The 21,965-nt window shown below is 37.7% G+C and overlaps 1 protein-coding gene and 1 pseudogene across 2 annotated transcripts in view; both read right to left on the minus strand.

The window, feature by feature from the left end:
• The window catches only part of BBS9 (Bardet-Biedl syndrome 9), a 68,282-nt gene extending 48,412 nt beyond the window's left edge, over positions 1–19,870 (minus strand). Inside the window, exons 1-4 of one of the 2 annotated variants that reach the window (XM_081746254.1) lie at positions 19,769–19,870; positions 13,278–13,595; positions 8,189–8,542; positions 4,524–4,786 (exon numbers count right to left, since the gene is read on the minus strand). In XM_081746254.1, coding sequence (XP_081602380.1) covers positions 4,524–4,786; positions 8,189–8,542; positions 13,278–13,558 — 898 coding nt within the window. In that variant the 5' untranslated portion in view covers positions 13,559–13,595; positions 19,769–19,870. Of the gene's footprint in view, positions 1–4,523; positions 4,787–8,188; positions 8,543–13,277; positions 13,596–19,575 lie in introns of both variants that reach the window. The other variant, XM_081746253.1, reaches the window with a different exon arrangement.
• LOC145675881 (uncharacterized) lies at positions 621–4,272 on the minus strand (annotated as a pseudogene).
• Positions 19,871–21,965: the final 2,095 nt, after the last annotated feature.

Genomic DNA, 21,965 nt, shown 5'->3' on the forward strand with positions numbered 1-21,965 from the left:
TACGCTGTTTCGACCGAGTGCCCCCACCGGGAATCGAACCCGGACCCGCTCGCATCGAAGGCCTTTTTTTTAAAAAAAAAAAATGCTACTATATAGCCACGAGTGAACTCAGGTAGTGGAATTATTCGGAGAGTGTTTTAGATTGAAATGGCCGTATCTCTGTAATTAGCCGTTTCCGACCAAAATAGCTTTTTTTTTTTTTTTTTTTTTTTTTTTTTTTTTTTTTTTTTTTTTTTTTAAACAAAAAATCTAGTATTGAAGTCCAGAATGCGAAATTTGCCGGTTTATTTTCGGAACACTTTGTATGTTTCATATTAATAATAAGCCTCTCAGGACGAGCAGTCGGGAATTCGAACTCGAAAAGTGCATAGTTTCCAAGCTTTGGCTGTCCAAAAGAGCAGAGAAGCTACAGGATGTCCCATAAAAATCATAACTTTTGCAATGCCCACCATTTCTGTTCTAGTAAGTTGGTAGCACTGAACGTTACACGACTTTCATCTGTTGTTTTTGTGGGTAGTAGTCATGAAGCGCCGAATAGCGCATGATCGTCAACTGTTTTCTGTACGGGTAGGAATGGAGCGCTTTACGACGGAACAGCGCGTTGTCATAGTGAAAACTTATTACAAATGTGGTGAGTGTTGTGAGTTCCTACCCGCGCAGAAAATAGATGACGATCGTGCGCTGTTCGGTGCTCCATAACTACTATTCGGTGCTCCGTAACTACTATTCGGCGCTCCGTAACTACTATTCGGTGCTCCGTAACTACTATTCGGCGCTCCGTAACTACTATTCGGTGCTCCGTAACTACTATTCGACGCTCCTTAACTACTATTCGACGCTCCTTAACTACTATTCGACGCTCCGTAACTACTATTCGGTGCTCCATAACTACTATTCGGCGCTCCGTAACTACTATTCGACGCTCCGTAACTACTATTCGGTGCTCCGTAACTACTATTCGACGCTCCGTAACTACTATTTGGTGCTCCGTAACTACTATTCGACGCTCCTTAACTACTATTCGACGCTCCGTAACTACTATTCGGCGCTCCGTAACTACTATTCGACACTCCGTAACTACTATTCGGTGATCCGTAACTACTATTCGACGCTCCGTAATTACTATTCGGTGATCCGTAACTACTACTTGGTGCTCCGTAATTACTACTCGGCGCTCCGTAACTACTATTCGAAGCTCCGTAACTACTATTCGGCGCTCCGTAACTACTACTCGGTGCTCCGTAATTACTATTCGGCGCTCCGTAACTACTATTCGAAGCTCCGTGACTACTATTCGGCGCTCCATAACTACTATTTGACACTCCGTAACAAACACAACAGATGAAAATCGTGTAACGTTCAGTGCTACCAACTTACTAGAACAGAAATGGCGGGCTTTTCAAAAGTTACGATCTTTATGGGACACCTTTTACTTCAACATACGTTATTTCGAACACGAGACACCATGATGTGGCGGTCCATATCGACATAAAGGAAGTCACACACACACGCCATCCAGAAATGCACATTTGAGCAATGTGTAATGTGTGTGCAAGGGATTCTTTGCAGAATATAATTCCCAGATATGCTCTAACTTCAAGCCTGAGTACAAAGTAGGCGAAATGTAAGCCTTGACATTCGTGAATACGTAATGTGTCGATAGAAAGTTGTAAGTGTTAGGGATTGCTAGTTCCATGGTTTCTTGAGTTCGGAATAACGCGTGCTACAATTATTACGCATATTCTGAAGTATGTCAAACAATGTCCTCTTGTTGATATTTACATGTTGCAAAATTTCATCGGATTTTATCTATTAGTTTAAAAGTTACAAGGTCACTTCAAGATAAATGGTCCACCCTCTATACAAGTATATAATGACCTCATTAGTAAGAGACAAAAATTGCAGTGGAATTGATACTACTTGCCCCTTGTGACAGCTCGCTGCGCGCACGTGGTGCTCAATGCTGCGTTGCCAGCTTTTGCGTCGGGTATTGAAACTACACGAAACACGAAATTACTCACTGCATATAAATTTCAGTTTTATAAAATTAAATTCCACAAAAGAGAACTAAAAAGAATACTCTCAATAACCAGCAGGTCCACTACTCAAGTCAACATTCGACTAAAAACAATGTGCATTTGTTTATATTCAAACTGGCAACGTGCGGAGAGGGTGGAATGTTTAGCACTGCAGAGCGAGAGAAATGAGCTACTATAATTGGCTGAACGTGCTGTTTCCATAGAAACAGACCTTCTTGGCTGATTGTTATGACCACGTGCTGGAAGAAAAAAATAGAGGAAAGCAACTGTCACAAGGGACAAGTTATATCAATTGAATTATAATATCTTCCTAGATTTAACTATTTAAATATGACAAGATATTCAGAAAATACTGGCATAACATGTAAAAAAACGGATAAAGTCGATGCAACGTGTCAGGGCAGCAGTTGTAATGCCAAGAGAGCCAACTCTCTACCAGTACATTCCTTACTGAACACTGTTACGAATACGATAGATCACATCTGAACTTAGAAAATGTGGACAAATCAGGGACTTTGGATAGAAATCTAAACTCTCAAAATGAGGACTTCAGCATAAGTGCTGACGTATGAGATGGGCTAAAAATAAATAAATAAATAAATAAATAAATAAATAAAATAAAATAAAAATAATGAGACCGGCAAATACAGTGCACAAACTCGAGACCTGCACGGGCCGAATTTTTCGGCCCGAGCCCAATCCAGCCCGAACGTACCTAGGCCCGGCCCAGCCCGGGCCCGAAAAGTTTTGGAGATTTTCGGCCCGAGCCCGGCCCGGCCAGATAAGTTTTTCAAAATTCTTGGCCCAAGCCCGGCCCGGGCCCGATAAATTTTAAAATTTTTGGGCCGACCCCGGCCCGATAATTTTTTTTAAAAAATTAGCTCGAGCCCGAATCTTTCTCAAAATTTAGCACTAAATTTGACCTAACCCCCAGAAACTTTCTAAACTCTGGTTCACAACCTGACGGTTGCGTCCTGAGTGGTACCATTGCCTCCTAGAACTTTGCCTGTCATCGAGAGAACAAAAACTCCATTCCCTGTAACAAAAATCTAACTTAATTGATTTTTAGCATAAAGTGAAGATGGCAATATTGTTTAGCGACAGGCAAAACATTCCCACCCCTTCTTTTTACATTTTGAGTTCAGTGAAGGTCAAGGTCAGAGCTCAATTTACCGCATAATGCCTGCAATCTTCTATAGTGAAAGTGGAGCCGCTAAGCAACACAAACTGTAAATACCTATTGTATTCTTTGTAACATTTTTCACGGACACACTTCTACAACGTTTGGCTTTATTCCAATTATCGTTTAACGAAAGTCAATAATTATTAAAGAATTGCAATTGATCGGCCCCAGCCCGGCCCAACCTGAAGAGAAATCAGTGTCGGCCAACCCAAGCCCGACCCGGCCCAAAGAAATAACAGAGTCGGCCCGCCCAAGCCCGGCCCGTGCAGGTCTCTAGCACAAACCGACAATGCTGCTGCCTCCATCTGCACACAACAGTCAAGTTAATTCTTGTCGTTAACTCAGTACAAGTTTCAACTTGCTTCAGCTACTACACGATTGTTGAGATCATCTGAAATAAAGTTGTGCTTGTGAAGTGCGTTACGAAAACGGGCCAATAAAAGATTAAGCAACTTTCTGCAATCACGCTTTGTGTAAATCTAGGCGAAGCCGCTACTATAACTTAAGAAAAGTTACAAAGAGGTTATAGAGAACACTCTCTATTCAGGGCAAAAGTGTTCAGATGGCACAAGTCGTCTTTAGAAGGCCGAGAACAAGTGGAAGACGATCTTGTGCGGGAAGACCTTCAACCACAAAAACGGATGACAATGTGGAAAAAGTGAAGTCTCTTGTAAGGTCAGATCATTGATTGACGGTAAAAATGATCAGTAGTGAATTAAATTTGAACGTATTGACCATCCATCAAATTTTAACCCAGGATTTGTACATGAGAAAAGTGTATGCCAAAATGGTTCTAAAGAACTATGTCACATGGTGGTCTCTAGCAATAAATTTTTGGCAGAAAAAAAGCATTTCTGAGGTTCCTGAGTCTCCCTATTCGCCGACTTTCAGTCTCTGTGACTTCTTCCTATTCCCTTTACTCAAAAACCACTTGAAAGGGCGCCATTTTGATAGTTTAGATAATATCCAGAAGAGGATAACCGATGAGTGAAAGATATTCCAACAGAAGTCTTCCATCATTTCTACGAAGAATAAAAACAACGCCTCCATCGTTGTGTAACTGCCCAAGGGGACTATTTTGAACGAGATAACATTGATTTGTAAAGTAATAATAAAACTCATCATTACAAGTAAATTGGTTTCATTACTCTTCTAACACCTCGTATGGTAACATCAAAGTTTGTCTTTATTTAGTTATTGCTAACGTGTGAAAGCGGCTAAAATGGCATACGTTTACTGTGGCTTCTAATGCGTGTTGCGAAAACGCAAAACTTAAAGAAAATAACAACTTGCTTACTCACATGTGACATACGGATGGAAACAGCAGGCTTTATATTCCAATCGCTTCTTGAATTTAATTGTTCCATTGTCTTTGAGACAATACAGATTTCGTTCACCTAGAATAAGAATTAGTACGTCTTGGGTAGGCATTTTGAGCACCTCCATGTCAGAAGCACCTTCTCCTATGTTAAACGACCAATCAGATGATATCTTTCTTCCTGTTGATATCTCCTGATCTGTTGGCTGGTTTTTAGAATCTTCAGAGACGGCCAACACTTGGTATCTACGAACAGAAAGAGAACTCAATTGCAATATTACTACATAAACTGATAGCAAACATACTAAATAATGAAATATAGACTGATATTAAATCCGGCCATCGGTAAGACAGTGCCTTCAGTTTGTTTTATTTGATTTTGAAATTTAGCATCCTGTTCAGCACCGAGGCTATATTAAACGTGATGAGATGTGATTTTTAGTTTAGCATCTCCTTCAGCAGCGTGGCTATATGAGACGTGCACCTACAGTTTAACGTGGGATCCGAACCACATGAGCTTTCACCGGGAATCGAACAGGAGTTTCCCACGCCAAAGGGCGCACGCTAATCGCTTAGCCACGAAGGACTCGTTATATCAGACGATGACTTAGAGCTTGACGTGGGATTAGAACCCCATAAGCTCCCACCAGGAATTTATTAATTTATTTACAGGGCGTTTCAAAATGTATATTGGGGTTTTAAGATTTTGTAGTGTTTATTACAATTAACTTAACAATTTTAAGTAATACATTAAATGAAAGAGCAACTCAAACAGTTTTATACTGTATTGTTTTCTCTGTTTACCGCTAGAAAGCCCTAGTTGCAAAGATGGTGACTAGTGAGTAGAAAGCTTTTTGTGTTTTACATTTTGCAAAGACTGAATCTGTAGTTACAGTGCAACGTGCTTTCCGTATTAAGTTCAGTTACAATCCACCAAGTGATAACAACATCCGTAGGTGGTATCATAAGTTTAAAAACACTGGCTGTCTATACAAAGGAAATAGTATACGGAACGACCAAGAGTGACTGAAGAACGTGTTGAAAGAGTGAGAGAGTCTTTCACGCGTAGCCCCAAGAAATCAACTCGGAAGGCTAGTAGTGATTTAGCAATTCCAGTAACGTCTGTGGAGAATTTTAGGAAGACGGAGGAATATAAAAAAAGATGATTGAAACAATTGCTCAAGGTTTGGAAAGAACTCGGCTATCGACTCGATGTGTGCCGTATCCTTTAGCCTACCCGGCATAACCGTGGGACGTACAACGAAATTTCATTTCGATGTATGCTGTGTGACGAAACAAAAACTGTTTCAGTTGCTCTTCCATTTAATGTATTATTTATAATTATACGTTGGATGTAATAAATACTACAAAGCCTGAAAATCCCGATATTCATTTTGAAACACCCTGTATTTATACACATTTTTGGGCATTACCGACATCCATGGTCTTAAGTTCGTCTCGTATGAAATACTAACTTTGAACCTCACTAAAGCACCCGTTTTGTTAAGTTAATCGTATATGTTTCGATAGCTTCTTGTCAGCATCATCAGTAGGTGAATATCAAGGAATTTTTATATTGGCTCGTTGACTCACATAATGATAAAATTTTTAGTCATTATAAAAAAACGTACAATTATAGTTCCAAACAGGGATAAAACACACCTGAGGAATTTATTAATTTAGGTGGCCTTCGCGTGGCGTAGTCGCCAACGCTCTCGCCTTTAGTGCGAACGGTCCCGGGTTCGGTTCCCGGTGGGGGCACTCGGTAGAAAAAGTGTAAAAAGCTTTTTCAGGTCAGCCATTCTGAATGAGGTACACTCATGTCCAAAATGATTGTCGCATATTGTCTTCTTGTAAGAATATTTTTTGATAATGATTTTGCAGGGCACTTTTAATACTGATACTATATTTATAATCGGGAAATGTATATTTGTGGTAAATTTCGTAAGAAAAGAATTATATATACGAAAATTAGAATGAGTAAAACAAAATGATGCTAAATGGACAAAAAAGTTTTATTTTCGTTTTATTGTTCTTATTTACTACTCTTTTGGCATGAAATTTGCCACATACATGTCATTGCCGATTATACACACATACTAACATTATAAGAAATACCGGGCGAATTCGTTATCAAATTATATTCCTACAACAACACATTTATAGACATGCGACAATAATTTTGGACATGGGTGGACGTAACATATTGGTCTCAGGTCGCATACTTCCTTCTTTTTCCCCGGATAATGTGCTCGCTGAGGGACGTTATCCCTCATACGTGACAAGCTAACGGAAGCCCAGAGATCCAAATCTTAAATCCACACTACTGTTTAGCTTAGTAATGTGTGGTCAGCACATTGGATCTTATCGTCGTTATTTGGACTTTACATCAGAATGAACTATTTCTTAATTGAAATAGTTACCCTAATTATATACTCAAAATTGTGAGCCTCTACGGGGTCTCAAACCTGAGAACAGGTGCGCTAGATACTCGAAGTACAAAACCAACATGATATTGTACAAGTTACGATATGTCAATTACTGCTCCATGATGGAATTTCCTTAAAAAGTCCTCCAGTACATAACAAAAGTAGCAGTTTGAGAACTACTATCGTAGAAAATGCAGTGGTGTATTTCTTTATCAAATGATATTATCATTTGACACTTCCAAGCCACTATTCACATCGGTGCAATTTGACTGTTACACACGCAAGCCACATATGCCACTACAAGCGAAAAGGAAATTACATCTCATGTGTGTGTATGTGTTTGCTATAACACTAGTACTTTACACAAAACAAAGTTGATAGAAACGATAACACTTTTGAAATGACCTAAGAAAACAGGGTGGAAACAACATGATTTTTTAAAAAATATTCTTGTTGATTTTTTTATTTAAATCAAATCTTTCTCCTCGTATAATACAAATCGCGAACTGAAAAAAAAAAAACATTAGGTATTAGTATTAAATGTTAATTATGCCATTTATGTGAAAGTATTAGGGTTGAATTTTGAATTAATCCCCAATTGTTAACCTATTTCAATCAAAAACAATGTTTCTTAAGCATTAAGGAAAAAAGTACAACAACGTTTATCAAGTGACACTTTTTTTTACACAAGTTACTGATATTTGACGAGGGCATATATTAAAAAAAATCGGGATTAGCTTGCGGCCTGAAATACATATAAAATACATAAATTTCGCCTAAAGTTATAAAATCTTAAAAACAAAAAAAAAAAAAAAAACTAAGTTTCGGAGAGGGGATCAGACCCTTCTAAATACACCACCTATTATCTGAGAACGAACAAACAGAAGCGCACACAAAAGAATTTTTGTCTTAAATGTCCACGGTGATTTCCCCGTTACCCGTTCAAAATGGGTTTTTCTCTAATCACCCTCTGGATGACACTAGTTTTCATACTGTGCTGTACATACATTTGAGTCCCATTGTATTATGATTATTATCTCTCATAATCGAAATAACAGAAGAGAAACGGGATTTTACTTATTTTCATGTTAAATTAATTTATTTCGAAATTTGACTTAAATTAACAATTTTTATTTAAAAAAATCAAGTGATATAAATCTTGATTTAAATCAGACTGAAAAAAGAGAGAGAGAGAAAAAAGCGAAAACTCGTGTATTACCTGTAAGATTCAACATGCCAGTTCGAAGTCACTGTAACAAATGAATCTGTCTTCTCTATAAACTGAAGTGGTCCTGGTAACAAAAAATTGGGCAAGAAACGACTAAATGCAAAGCTTTCTTGTTCAAAAAAGGAAAGCGTTCCATCGAGAGACTGAATACACATAAAATCCCGTCCTTGTACTCCACCAAAAGGTCCAATCACCAGAGAAAACGCACTGCGTCTTAGGCTGTGTTCGTAGGCGAGATTTAGTTGGCCTTGTGTTCCATGCTCGGCTTTCCCACCTTTAGTTATAAAATTATAAACGCCCACACTACGTGGATGGAGAATTGCCAGCTGTATCTTCTGCGAGCCCCTGTAAAATACATTAATTTTTATAAATAGGAAAATAAATACCATGTCTAAAATTATTGTCGCATGTCTATAAAGATGATGTTGTAGGAAAATAATTTGATAACGAATTCGCCCGGTATTTCTTATAATGTTAGTATGTGTATAATCGGCTAAGACATGTATCTGGCAAATTTCATGTCAAAAGAGCAGTAAATAAGAACAATAAAACGAAAATAAACTTTCTTGTCCATTTAGCAACATTCTGTTTTAATCATTCTAATTTTCGTATTTATAATTCTTTTCCTATGAAATTTACCACAAATATACATTTCCCGATTAAATTATATTCTTACAAGAAATTATAGATATGCAACAATCATTTTGGACATGAGAGTACCTAGCATATGTTCCTTTTATTTGAACTGTGCAATTTCGATATCCGTTATAGCAAACTGATATCTTCTTCTAGGACGTGACCCTGAAGTTCTATCTGTTAACTAATGGAGAAAACCATCATGTGAAGACTCGACTTAAACACTTCAGGGTTACGTTTTTAGAAGTTGCCAGATTGCTGCAACAGGCATCGAAATTATCAAGTATTCTAGTAGAAGGAACACATCTGTTATAATAAAAGGTGAGGCGAAAGAACTCGTGTACCGTTACTGTACCGAACATTACAACATACTTTTACACTCACAGCTCTATATGTACGGTTGAATATCAGTAAAGCCCGTTACGTCACGACATACACTTAATTTAAAATATTTAAATCTAAGATGCGTATCACTTTCCTAACCACCATGACTGATACAACCTACAGGAATGAAATAAGAATTAATCCTATACTGGTTAGGTACTTCCTACTGATGAAAGAAGTGAAAGTAAACTTCCCGTCCAGGTATTCTGATTTGTAGTAGCAGAAGTATGGCAACCCCATGCTTACCTCTCTGCTTTGCTGATGTTCTCTTTTTTGGCCTAAATTCTGAAACCCCTCGACTCCCAACCTTAAGATAAACATTTGAATTAAAATAACATGTTAAAAATTCAAGTCGTAAAGTTTCGCATCTTACGGACATGCCGGCTAGGCTAAAGGAGACGGTGATGATGAGAAATAAATGAAATGGTGGAATGAAGAAAGTGGTAGAAAACGAGAGAAACCCCTGCACAGTGTTTGTCCACCACAAAGTTTACATGGCGCGAGCTGGGATAGAACCAAGGACCCCGAGCACCAGAGGTGAACGCTCTACTAGGAGCACAGCCCTGATGCAAAATCAGTTTGAGTTAGTTCTTATGTTGATTTATGGTTCATTCATTTTTCCATAATGATGTAGCAGAATGCCCGTTCCTCGGACGGGAAGCCCAAGGTTTATGGTAAAATTTTTCAAAGGCATATTGATACTTTGGAATCCGACCTTAATCCATTCTAGAATACCGTCAAGTTGCAAGACAAGTTTTCCCCTTTACAACAACAGAAACTTGATTAATCCACTCCTTGGTCCCGCAAACTCGAATTTTCACAATAATTTTAACAGCAAATACACTGGATTTTAAGGTAAAATAAGCTAAAACAAGCAGAAAAGCATAACATTAGCATCGTATCTGCTCATCCCATAAGCAAAGTAGTTTTTTTTCGATGACTGCTCCGATGACGCCATCTAACCAGAATATTGAAGCAGACGATATGTACCATAGCTGTGGCACATAAAAAAAAAACTTCAATGTACAGCAGTGTGTACAAGGAGAACAGTCTATTCCACATTTTCGAATTGTGTGTGTGTGTTTAATAATGGCTATTGGTCAGGATGCTGTGGATGTACGGAAGTGCCAGAGATGGTTCCCAGGTTTCGGTCTAGGGACAGTAGACTGAACGATAAGCCACGAGAAGGAAGATATATGCAAATGGAAAACGATGCTCTGGGAACTGCGATGGAGGCAAATCCAATGCAAATTGTTGAAGAACTGGCCAGCGAACTCCATGTCACCCATTCAACCGTTCATCGCAATCTGTAGGGCCTTGGGTATGTGTCAAAACTCGGTAAATGGGTACTCTCCATGGATCAACGCCTAAACAGAAGCAGAAGTGAGTGGATATCTTCAGTTCCCTGCTCACTCGTCACAGACGTGAGTCATTTTTAAAGAGGCATGGGTATAAAAGGTGAGTCCTCTACCACAATATTACACGCAAATGTTAGTGGGTACCTAAAGGGGGACGGGAATTGTGCCAAAACTGGGCCTGAACCCCTGCAAAGTGATGTTGTGTGTTTGATGGGATATCCATGGGGTAATCCATTTTGAACTCTTGCAACGTAACCAGACAACCAATGTAGATATCTACTGTTAGAGGCATAAACGCCTCCAGATTGGATTGTTAAAGAAACGTCCTGCTCTGTAATGGTATACTCCACGGTGATAACGTGCGCCTACACACCGCAAGAAAGACCCGGCCGAGGAATACGGCTGGAAGAAAATCGTTCATCCGGCGTTTTCACCAGATCTTACACTAACAGATTACTGTCTTTTTTCGTTGACTGCAAAAGCACCTTTCCGGGATAACACTCCAAGATGAGAGTGAAGTGCGACGAACAGTAACACAATTCTTTGCCTCCGAAACCGGTGACTTCTTTCTGCGGGAGATTCAACAACTGGTTGACATTGGTCGAGTGTTGTGAAGTTCGATACAGACTATTTTCCTGACTAACGGTAGTGTTTCAGGTAAGTTAGCGTTCTTTTCCTCACAGTGTAAAAATACGATGGCATGACCCGATACATCACACAAGATGCTTTCATTAAAGCTTTCCGGTCACAAATTGAACTGAACGACACAGCGTAAAGGATAACCGCAACGCTGAATAAACGTACCCACAAAAATATACACCAACGTACTGGGCGTTCCGATTCCGGTTCGTTGGATTTCAAGTTGTTCTAATTGTGGAGCATTCCGATTCAGAAGGCAAATACTGTACATGTGAACCATATCCTCCCTTCTTAGGATAAGCATTAAAAGATTCTAAATCGCCTGACTCCAGGTAAGTACAATGTATGAATGTTCCACAATTCATAAGTTGGTTCAACTATGTTGACATGTATACGGGGAAAAAGCAAACATTCACCTTTGTATGTAAAAGATTAGCACAAGCATCTGGCTTCGCACGGGAAGAAGAATGTTCATGAACAATATTTGAAAATAAGGAATTGAGTAGGATAGAAACGCAGAGGCATTGCCCATGTGAGAAAATGAAGATGTGAACAGAATTTAAAAAAAAAAAGACAAGCAACGCCTTCGGCGTTGTCCCAGTCAACTGACACGCACATTCTTGACTAAAGTTGGGCTCAAATGTCATCAGGGTTGTCACTAATCAGCTTATCGACCCGTAAAACTAGAGATTCAACACTAATCTCCAGTCATTCTGGACATTTGATTTTGCACTCCTTGTCAATAGGGCTAAACTTGGACTTAGATGACATTGAGAATATCATTATTCATTTCAGTAACCCTGAAAACTATGAATCTGAAGATACTATCAGTCATTTTCGATTATTTCTACATGTCACTCCTTCCAAATTCCACCTCTAAAGGTACTAGAGATGTCCTACCACCAGTTTTTATTTTCTCTTTTTGTTTGTAAGCCATATGTGTATTAAGTTTGGTTGCAATTGCTCGAAGCGTTCCAGAGTTACGCTAGAACTTACACACTTACTTACACAAAGGTTGTCGCAAAGAAAGTGAAACAGATTTTTAACTGGCTTGGCAACGCTACCTATAGTCTCGGGACTAATTTCGTCGTGTAGGACAACTAATTCTATAATCGTAGAAAGTTGTCACATGTTTCTAAACCACGTTAGTAAGCAACTGTTGATCAATGTGGACGTGCTTCCTTTACCTCTCCAGGATTTTGTGTATGAGACTGCTTTTCGCAATGAATATTCAAGGACACGACAAAGGCACGACATAAAATTTTGTTGGTGTTTAGGGAAACGTGCTCCGGAAATGTATACAATGTTTCAACAAGCATACGCTGATCAAGACAGAGTAGAACCACAGTGTACCGATGACGTAAGTTGTTCGAAGATGGGCGTGAATCAGGCGGTTTGCTTCCGCATCATGTACAAAGGCTGTCCGTGATTAATGAGACGCAAGTGAATACTGTTGCAGAAATTATTCCTGATGATAAGCATATGTCTGTGAGAGCGCTGTGTATATTCAGGCATATCGAAGGACACCGTCTACCGAGTTTTGCGCGATCTTTTTTTTTTTTTTTTTTTTTTTTTTTTTTTTTTTTTTTTAATGATTCTTGGAAGGGTCCATGTACATTCTTGTCTTTTTCACTGCTGCACAGTCACGACTGTTTGACTTACTGCACCCATTTTGCGAACTTAATGAACCAAATTTTCATCCTAGTACATTTGCTATCCAATGAAATGAAATCTTTAAAGTTTTACGTCCCATACTTACGCCGGGGTAGACTAAAAGAGACGATGATGATGAGAAATGAAGGACATAGTGGAATGACGAAAGTTGAAAAACCCCGAGAAAACCTACGAACACGGTATTTGTCCATCACAAAGCCCACTTGGCGCGAGCAGAGATCGAACCAAGGATCGCATGCACCAGAGGTGAACGCTCTACCACTGAGCCACTGCGGTACCTTGCTACCCATTAGAGGTCACTGTTTTCCTATACAGGAATTGGTCTCACCTTCTCTGCGACAATCTTTGTACATTTATACAATATACAAATACTACAATGAAATACTTACGATACAAGCCTTCCAACACCTAACTGTAAAATAGGTTGATTAAATTGCTTTTCTATCAGTAAGTCTGTTGGTTTAAATGCAGTAGAAGCCTCCTCATCTTCCTCTCGTTTCTCCGAGGACGGTCGATAGATGCGTAAATAGCCACTGTGACTTCCAACTATTATCTTGTCTGTAATACTGGGTTCATCGTCTATGTTGGACAACAGCAAACATCCCTGGTCAAACTCTTCATCTGTTCCGCATTGAGTTGACCACCAATCACGAGCTTTGAATAGGGACATTTCCGAAATTTACGGTATGTTACCTACAATGCATTACCTATACGGCATGAATGAGAAAATAAATAAATAAAATTAAGAACAGTAACACTGGCTATATAGATATTTTTAAGATTTCTTAATTTTTTCTAAATTAAATTATCAAAGCACGTTATACAACGGGTAAGACTTTCTATCCATTCTTCTTTGGAGGAAGGAATTATGCCTGGAAAATAATGGAAACCTGAAATTGTTACGGAAATTTCGAAGTTATTTGAATAATTTCAACTCCCTACATTTATTTCTTTTAATTAATTGAGGAAATTACTTAAGATTTTACACTTATGTACTATAACTATCCAAATTTTAATGGTAAAAATTGTAATACAGTAACTCACAAATACTCAATGTGAGCCAACTTTGTTACCCTGCTTACAGAAATTCGGTAATCCAATTCCTCCTAGACTCAGTTTAACATGTTTTCATCAACAATTTGCACTGCAGCAGTAATGCACTCTTGCTGCCTGTGATGCAGTGGAGTTTCATGACGGTGGTTCTTTACGAAATTTTGCACGAAACTCACGTTGAACATTCGCAACAGACCAACTAAGGTAAAACTGTAGGACGCAGAATGCTTCGCCTACATCACAGGCAGTCATCTTACAACTTGTCATTCTGCCACCTGGCGGCAGAATTTCGACCTACTACGACAGTACGAAACAAAACTCGGGGATGTGTTCGCAAGTATTTCAATACAACTTTAATCGTTTTAACGCTTATGGAGTAATTTCTTATTACTTAAGGTACCAGTTTCCATAACATCGTTACTTTTTCAACTTTGCATATACATCACTGAAGAGACTAAACACAGGGTGTTTGGGTTAAATTTCACACCTTATATGTAGTACATAAGCGGTGTCGGGATATATTTGCCCGAGTCTAAATATGGTTTTACTCCGTCCTTTCGGATACACTAGCGATATCAAAAGGAACTGCAATGGATTATTGGAAGCCATCGAAACATTAAAAAAAAAGAAATCCCTGCACCATGACAGTTCCGTTCGTGCAAGTATCTAAATTCGATAATCAAGAGAGCTGCTCAATGCTACGTGAACACTGTAAAAGCGATATCACGCGAAATGCAAGAGTGCAACAGAGACTAGGAAGCCGTGGCTGGTAGGAAAACACACACACGGCGTTCCAGGGACTTGACAACGAACACCAGAATGATTCAACAATTGGCGAAGAAAGTGACGGAAAACGCAGGCAGACTCAATTTGAGTGGCTGTGCGGGTCATGTCTTGGATAGAGCGTAGGGATGGCCAGAACCGGTTCTGGATGGAACCGGTTTTCGTCTCTGAACGGATTCGGTTCCGGAACCATTTTTCGGATCCAGGTCTAAAACCGGTTCTGAAAACTGGATCTCCAAGAATCGGTTCCGCCGGAACCGGAACTTTCTGACCATTCCTAGTAGAGCGTATGGCAGCTGGAAGACCCTACATGTGACAGCAAGATTATTCAGTTTCCTGCCATATCGCTGAAAAGATTCAGAAACGGCTGTCAGAAAACTTTTATGATTTCACCAGTCTCAACACATGGCCAGAACACGTTAACAACAGAATGAACCTTACAAACACGTTTCTACTTGAGATGCGGTTGCATCATACTACGAGGTTTTCTTATCACTGAAGCAACTTGTCAGAACTTTTTAATGTGAATAACCTTTACTAATGATCTTACATTCTGTAATTTACAAAGTCTCTGAAATTTGGAAAAATCCCTCATATAGCCGAAGCATGTATTTAAGGTAAAAAATAAGCGACTGGGTCGATATTAAATTAGGATCTCCGGTTTAAAATGCCAGAACCACTACGCTACTCAGTAAAAAATAAAATAATATGTGCCTTGAGAAAACTGAGAAAACTACATACCAAGACTCACGACGCGCTGCAGAGACAGAAGAACAGGCTATTGTTTAGCTTTGGGGTTCCAGACTTTTTTTTTTTTTTTTTTTTTTTCGATATTCTATTCACATTCCGTTAGGTTAGGTTAATAACATTTAACTCAGACAGTATTGCCGAGTAAGCGTTATCGAGTGAAGGCAGGTTAGAGCCCTGTAGGGCACGTTGTTTACTGTCTTCGTTAGTGTTGGTCCCCCGTTACTAAACAGTTACCGAAGAACATAATGTCTTCAACCGTTTGTAAAATAGTTTTCTATATTCTATCATTGGCATAAACATTTTTTAAAGTTTAATACTTAAGAACTGATCTCTACAGGGTGGCCCAAAAGTAGGTATACACCCCTGCATTGATCAGGTACAACATTCTTGTTTATGGATTTATCTGCTTCGAGTGTTTCGGGCTTAAGTTATAAGTAAAAACACGTTAAGAACAAATAATAAAGAAACTTGGTCTACCTGTTTGATAACAATAAGATATGATATGAAATACAGTGAGCTGATCAGTACGGGACTGTATACCTACTTTTGGGCCACCCTGTATAAGTGAGGATCAACAAGTGATATTATACATTTAAATGTTCCTCGGATGATCCTCTGTTCTTCAAATATTTCAGAAAAATCGTCTTCAGGGATGAATATCTAAGGAAAGCTGAGCAGCTAGAGAGATAACATCCGCCAACAAAGTTGATTGGCAACTTTACATCCTCTACATTTAAACCAAAATGGGTGATTCATCAAATAATACACATGAGATTTCGTGTCTCCCGGACGGACAAACGAATAGATAGAGTGCTTGTATATAAAGACATTTTTGGCAAAGGGAACTCCTTAATCATCGTTAAAATTTTTAAATAGTTTTAACCAGGGTTGGCTGGTTTAAGCCAGCTTTTTTTTTTTTAAAAAATGGTTTAAACCAAAAAATGAAAAATGTTCGTAAAAGTGTTAGTGTTCGTAAAATTTTGATGAACACACATTTGTGGGTTATCACGTTTCACTCCCGTATATTATTTGTATTATATTCAGACCTAAATTCCCCATTCATTACTCAAAGAGATTATACTACAAAAACAACTTGTGTGTTTTTTTAATTAAGTTTATGAATGTTTCTTTTGAGATTTTTTTATAGTTTATTATTATTGTTATGCAAATGCAATGAAAGAAAAATTCTAAATATTGTTTCGTTTTAAAAATGTTTACTATTGATAAAATATATCGAAAGGCCGTACTTTTTTTTTGGGGGGGGAGGGTCATACAAAATCCACTTATTTATTTATTAAAATCAAAAGTATCTTTGGTAACTACTTATGTATAAATTGGTCAGAACCAAAGTGGATTCAAATAATTTGTATCTTTATTCACTTTTCTTACTGATATGCAAATTAAGTCGTCGTATTTCTTTAACTTGGACTAATAAAAGTCGTAGTGAACTAACCTGGACTTAATTAGTTCTTCTGTACTCTGCAGTACTTTGAAATTGTCCATATGTAATTCTGTATAATGGTTTCACTTGTCCAATTGTTTATCTTTTTGTCCTTCTGAAATGATCCTTAACAATTATATTATCTAGTATGTAAAGATCAGCACAATGTGTTTTTATCAGGTGTAATTCGTGAGTGAGTCGGCAGACATATCACATTTGTGGCCAATTAGTCCCGGTTTCAGGTTCAAATGGAGGACAATTTCTCTCAGATCTAAGCCGAGAAGCGGTTTGAATTCCGCTTTAAGCTTATGTGACCCCTTCCAGCATTACCCGGTTATTGCATAATAACGCCAAGGCGAAACAAACTTCTTTCTGACCATATCTTATATAAATACAGAGAGCAAATTATTTAAACCAAAAAAAAACCTATTTTAAACAAAAAAAAAAAAACGGCTTAAAAAACAGTTTCTTTGGTTTTTTTCAATAAAAAACATGGTTTTTGCCACCCCTGGTTTTAACTCTCCACACCTTTGCACTTATTATTCTACGATCCTAAACCTCCTACCCATATAAAACCGATCCATTTCTAACTCAAACTTTCTGATAGTATGAAAAGAAAAAAATATGCTTGCTATATGAGGTGTGACGAATCAAGTAGACACGGATTAGGTGGTCACATAATATGTAATTCAATGATATTAAAAAGTAATAAATGCATGAACGAACTCTGCCTCCGGTTTGTCCTAGTGCCTTAGCCGGTTTAGTTACCGACATAGTCGTACAATTTACACTCTTTGAACACAAAGTGCATCAAAACAAAGAAAGAAAAAAAAAAAAAAGCTTACTGTCATAGAAAAATTTATTACAAGGGTAAATGGACAATGTTCAGCAAAAGGGGTCCAGCTATTTTTTCTAAAAATGTTACAATTTCGGTAGTTTCTGTTCACATAGGCTAGTTTCGGTTAGGTTAGGTTACTTTATGTTAGATTATAGTAGTGTAGGGATCCAGCATAATTTTCGAAAAAATGATAAGAATTTCGCTTATTTCTATTAATATTAGGTTAGTTCAGGTTAGTATAAGTATGTTTAGTTTAGTTTAGGTTAGATTTGGTTAGGTCTAAGTATCTTGCATCTTCCATTTCTCTCGTAGAACTTCTGGACCCCGTTTGCTAAACATTTACCGGTTAAATTTCTGGAAGAAGTAAGTCTACAGTCCAATTTGGACAATAAGTGTAAGCTACTTTCTGGCCAAACTTAATGTTCCAAATAGTTGGTTAAGTAAATGTTCAAGCTAGTAGCCTTCAGCATCGATACATTTCTGAGTACGACTCACGACTGCTTTCATATTTCGCAGCAAAGTATCTACTGGGATTTCTGCGCACATCATTTGAATCTTACTCCAAAGTGTGACCAGATTACGTGGTTCACGACGGCACACCCAATCTTTTACCGTGGGCAATACTTAAGCTAATATGAGTGAATGCATATGAAAGACAACTGTGTAACTTACGAATTTTTCACCGGCGGAGTATTTCCGCACGATGTAGGAAACCTGTACTTGATATTTACAAGTACAGAGTTAATAGTATGAAAGCTTGTTAGCTCTCGGCTTAAGTTTAGAGTTGCCCCTGCAGTCTGAAGGTGCCCTTGGACTTTGTAACATACAAAAACAGTGCTTAAAGTATTAAAAACTGTTACATTTCACTTAACTTCAGTACTTCGTGTGCTTCACAAAAATTTAAAAGGTTTTCTTCATTATTTTTGCGCATCCGTTACACCTGTTCGCCACATTCGCCATATTTTACAACTACCATGCTGCTGAAACCTTCCGCAATGCTTCCGCATCCGGCAAATAGTACTAACTTCCATATATCTTTTCTCGTATTAAACATAACTCTCCTGCCGAACTTACGTTCCTAAACATCAAATAAAAACGTCAAATTATCATTTCTTACCTCATTTCTCCTGTAGATTTTCCTGATTTTTATAAAAAGCGGAGGGGTAACTCTAAACTTAACCCAAGCTCTCTAACCTATGCGATTTTATTCGATATCAAGTTTTTTTTTTTTTTTTTTTTGTATTATTGTCGTCTATCCACATTCCTTCCATTGCTGAAGCGCCTATTACCTACGGATGGATCCCTGCTGCTGCGCTCCTGCCCTAACTGGGCTAGACAGCATTCTCACTTTTAGTAGCCATCTATTTTAAGTTGGTTTGTTTTTATTTGAACAGTCCTTTTGTTATGGCGTATGCCGGGACGTGTATTTATACCGGTAAGGGGAAGCAAATTAGTTTGCAAACATATTATCAATCTATACGCAGCTATTTGGGAATATGCCAAGGTAATAAATCCATAACGTCTTAGGAGATCATTTGAAAGAAGAAAAGATATTAAATATATATATATATATATATATATATATATATATATATATATATATATATATATATATATATATATATATATATTCATCGACTATTCTGCAAGTCCCAAGTGTTTCACAAACATTCACTTTAATAATTTGCCTCTCTTAAATGCATTGTCCTTAAACGTTAAAATGGATATTTCACTTTGTTTAAGACTTTTACATCATCAACATAAAATATAATCACTGAAATTTTACTGATTTTCTTATCAACTAAAATCACAGAAATGTTACCTGGTATCAAATGCAGTCATATTATCAAAGTATATTTAAAATCATAAGACTTTGCTTCATATTCTTTTGAATGAAGGAAATAAAATATTCATTTCTGGTATTCTGTAATACATTGTTCACAGTCTTTAATCATCACTACCACATGAAAATTCAATCTCTTTTTTAAATCAATTCCTGTTTTGTTTACATTTACCTCTCATGTCACACATTCTTCTCTTCGGAATGCATTTCCTCTTCTTTTATTCATGTCGTCGGTAGGTGTAACCACAGCTTTCAACCATTAAATCTTAGAAAACGCAATATGACCAAAATCAACCAAATCAAAGAAATGTTTATTAAAATAATTTTAAAAAGATATTTAAGATTTATCTCTCCTCAGAAAGCAAAAGATTTAGTATTAACTGCCAAACAGTATGGGAACAAAAGTGAGTATGCGAGCTGTGGTTTCTTGGAAAATATCTCCGATCATGCTGAATGGGTAGCAATGCTCCGTAAAATATTAATTACAATACTTTTCAATGTTTCGAGATTTGTACCGCGAAAAAAGGTAATTTTACTGGTATACGTAAGAAGTGTCTAGAGCAGATTTTATCTACCTATATCTAGTAGGGATAGATAGTGTAAATGCTAAAAAAAAAAAAAAAAAAAAAGCTATCTATAAAATTATGGGAGACAGATTTGTAAAAGTGGATTCTAGAAATTTGCCACCTGTGAATGTTTTCATGGTTGTAGAATTCTTCGCACGAAATACGAATTGTTGCTACACTGCAGTAAAAGGAAGTACAATATGCTCAAATGAAATGAAATTTCTAGTTTAATTCAAACAAACGATTCTGTCCTTTAGTCTAAAGAAGACGGATAATTAATGGAAGACAGTGATTGCGAATAATTGGTGCATTGATAATTTGGGAGGAAAGGGGGAACCCTGACAAAACCCATGAACTCAATGGTAAAGGCACTCAAAGAGCAAACTTCAAATACATGTTATTTATTTTATTATTTGGCTTTATTCATTCGAAATCTGATCTTTGTAGTGATATCATATAGATATAGTAACAGCTGTCTATATGTATTTTCCATTATAAAATATAAACAGTTGACAACTTACGCATAGTGTAGCCTGTTAGCGATGATTTAAGAAGATTTCCTTCAATGAAGAACTTTCATTTAACAGGGAAAGTTGTACTGCCAAAATACTGATAACTGAAGTTGAGCTCTCGAACCGAGAAATTCTTTCATAGTTCCAGGGGATTTTCCATCCCCCTTGAAATCATATCATTTTCGTATATACTGCAAGATAATGTTCAAAACCAACTTTAAATCATCAATGAAACTGATATGTTCTGTGGAATATAAAGTCAGTGTCTCTTCGAGACATGTTGTTTGGGGACACTGCCCTCCCCGGAGGAGACCGAAATAATACGTCTCATACTATAAAAATAAATAGAATAGTACCAGCAGTGCCGCCCGGAACAGCTTTTCTGAAAGAACGACTATATAAAGTGTCGCAACCGACATTACTTCGTCGAATTTGCTTTAAACGGTTTCCAAAATATACTGGGAAGTTGATTAGTTGATTAAACTTTCCATTCTGCCTGCAGCGAGGCTATATGAGACTTGGACCTACAGTTTAATGTTGTATCTGAACAATATAAGTTCCACTGCGAATCGAACCCGGGTCTTCCATGCCAAACACATGTACCTAAGTATACTAACCGCCACTATAAGTTGCTTTGGTTGATGCGGAATCAGGCTCCTGGTGCCACGATCTCACCAGAGACTCATTCAATAGGTGTTTATGTCAACCTAATGCAACATTTGCATTGTAATTTGCGATAATTGGCATATTACTCACAACTGCTTATTTCATTTTTTTTAAACGTTGCAATGCGAACTACAAAATTTGCAAAGACCGATAGAAAATGGGGTCTCTGGAATCCGGTATATCATTATCTAACCCCAAGGATAAACCTGAGATAACTGAGCCCCCCACTGTAGTCTAGTGGACTACTGTGTGTGCTTTTGGTATACATGGTCCCGGTGGGAGAACTCAGAAAATTAATATCAAAATCATTCATTTTTAACCCCAAGGATAAACCTGAGATAACTGAGCCCCCCACTGTGGTCTAGTGGAGTACTGTGTGTGCTTTTGGTATACATGGTCCCGGTGGGAGAACTCAGAAAATTAACATCAAAATCATTCATTTTTATTTAATTTCCGTCTGATCTACGCTAAAGTACTTAATAGTTTACCATAACCTTAAAAAAATAAATAAATAAATAAAATAATTGCGAGTTAGCTGAGTGCAGAACGGAGCGAAAAATTGGTGCATTTAGAAAGTACCCCAAGGTTGAAATATATCGATCTCTCGCGTACTGCTCATGTTTCG

The sequence above is a fragment of the Thermobia domestica genome, chromosome 18, assembly GCF_964235325.1.
Source record: "Thermobia domestica chromosome 18, izTheDome1.hap1.1, whole genome shotgun sequence".
NCBI classification, from domain to species: domain Eukaryota; kingdom Metazoa; phylum Arthropoda; class Insecta; order Zygentoma; family Lepismatidae; genus Thermobia; species Thermobia domestica.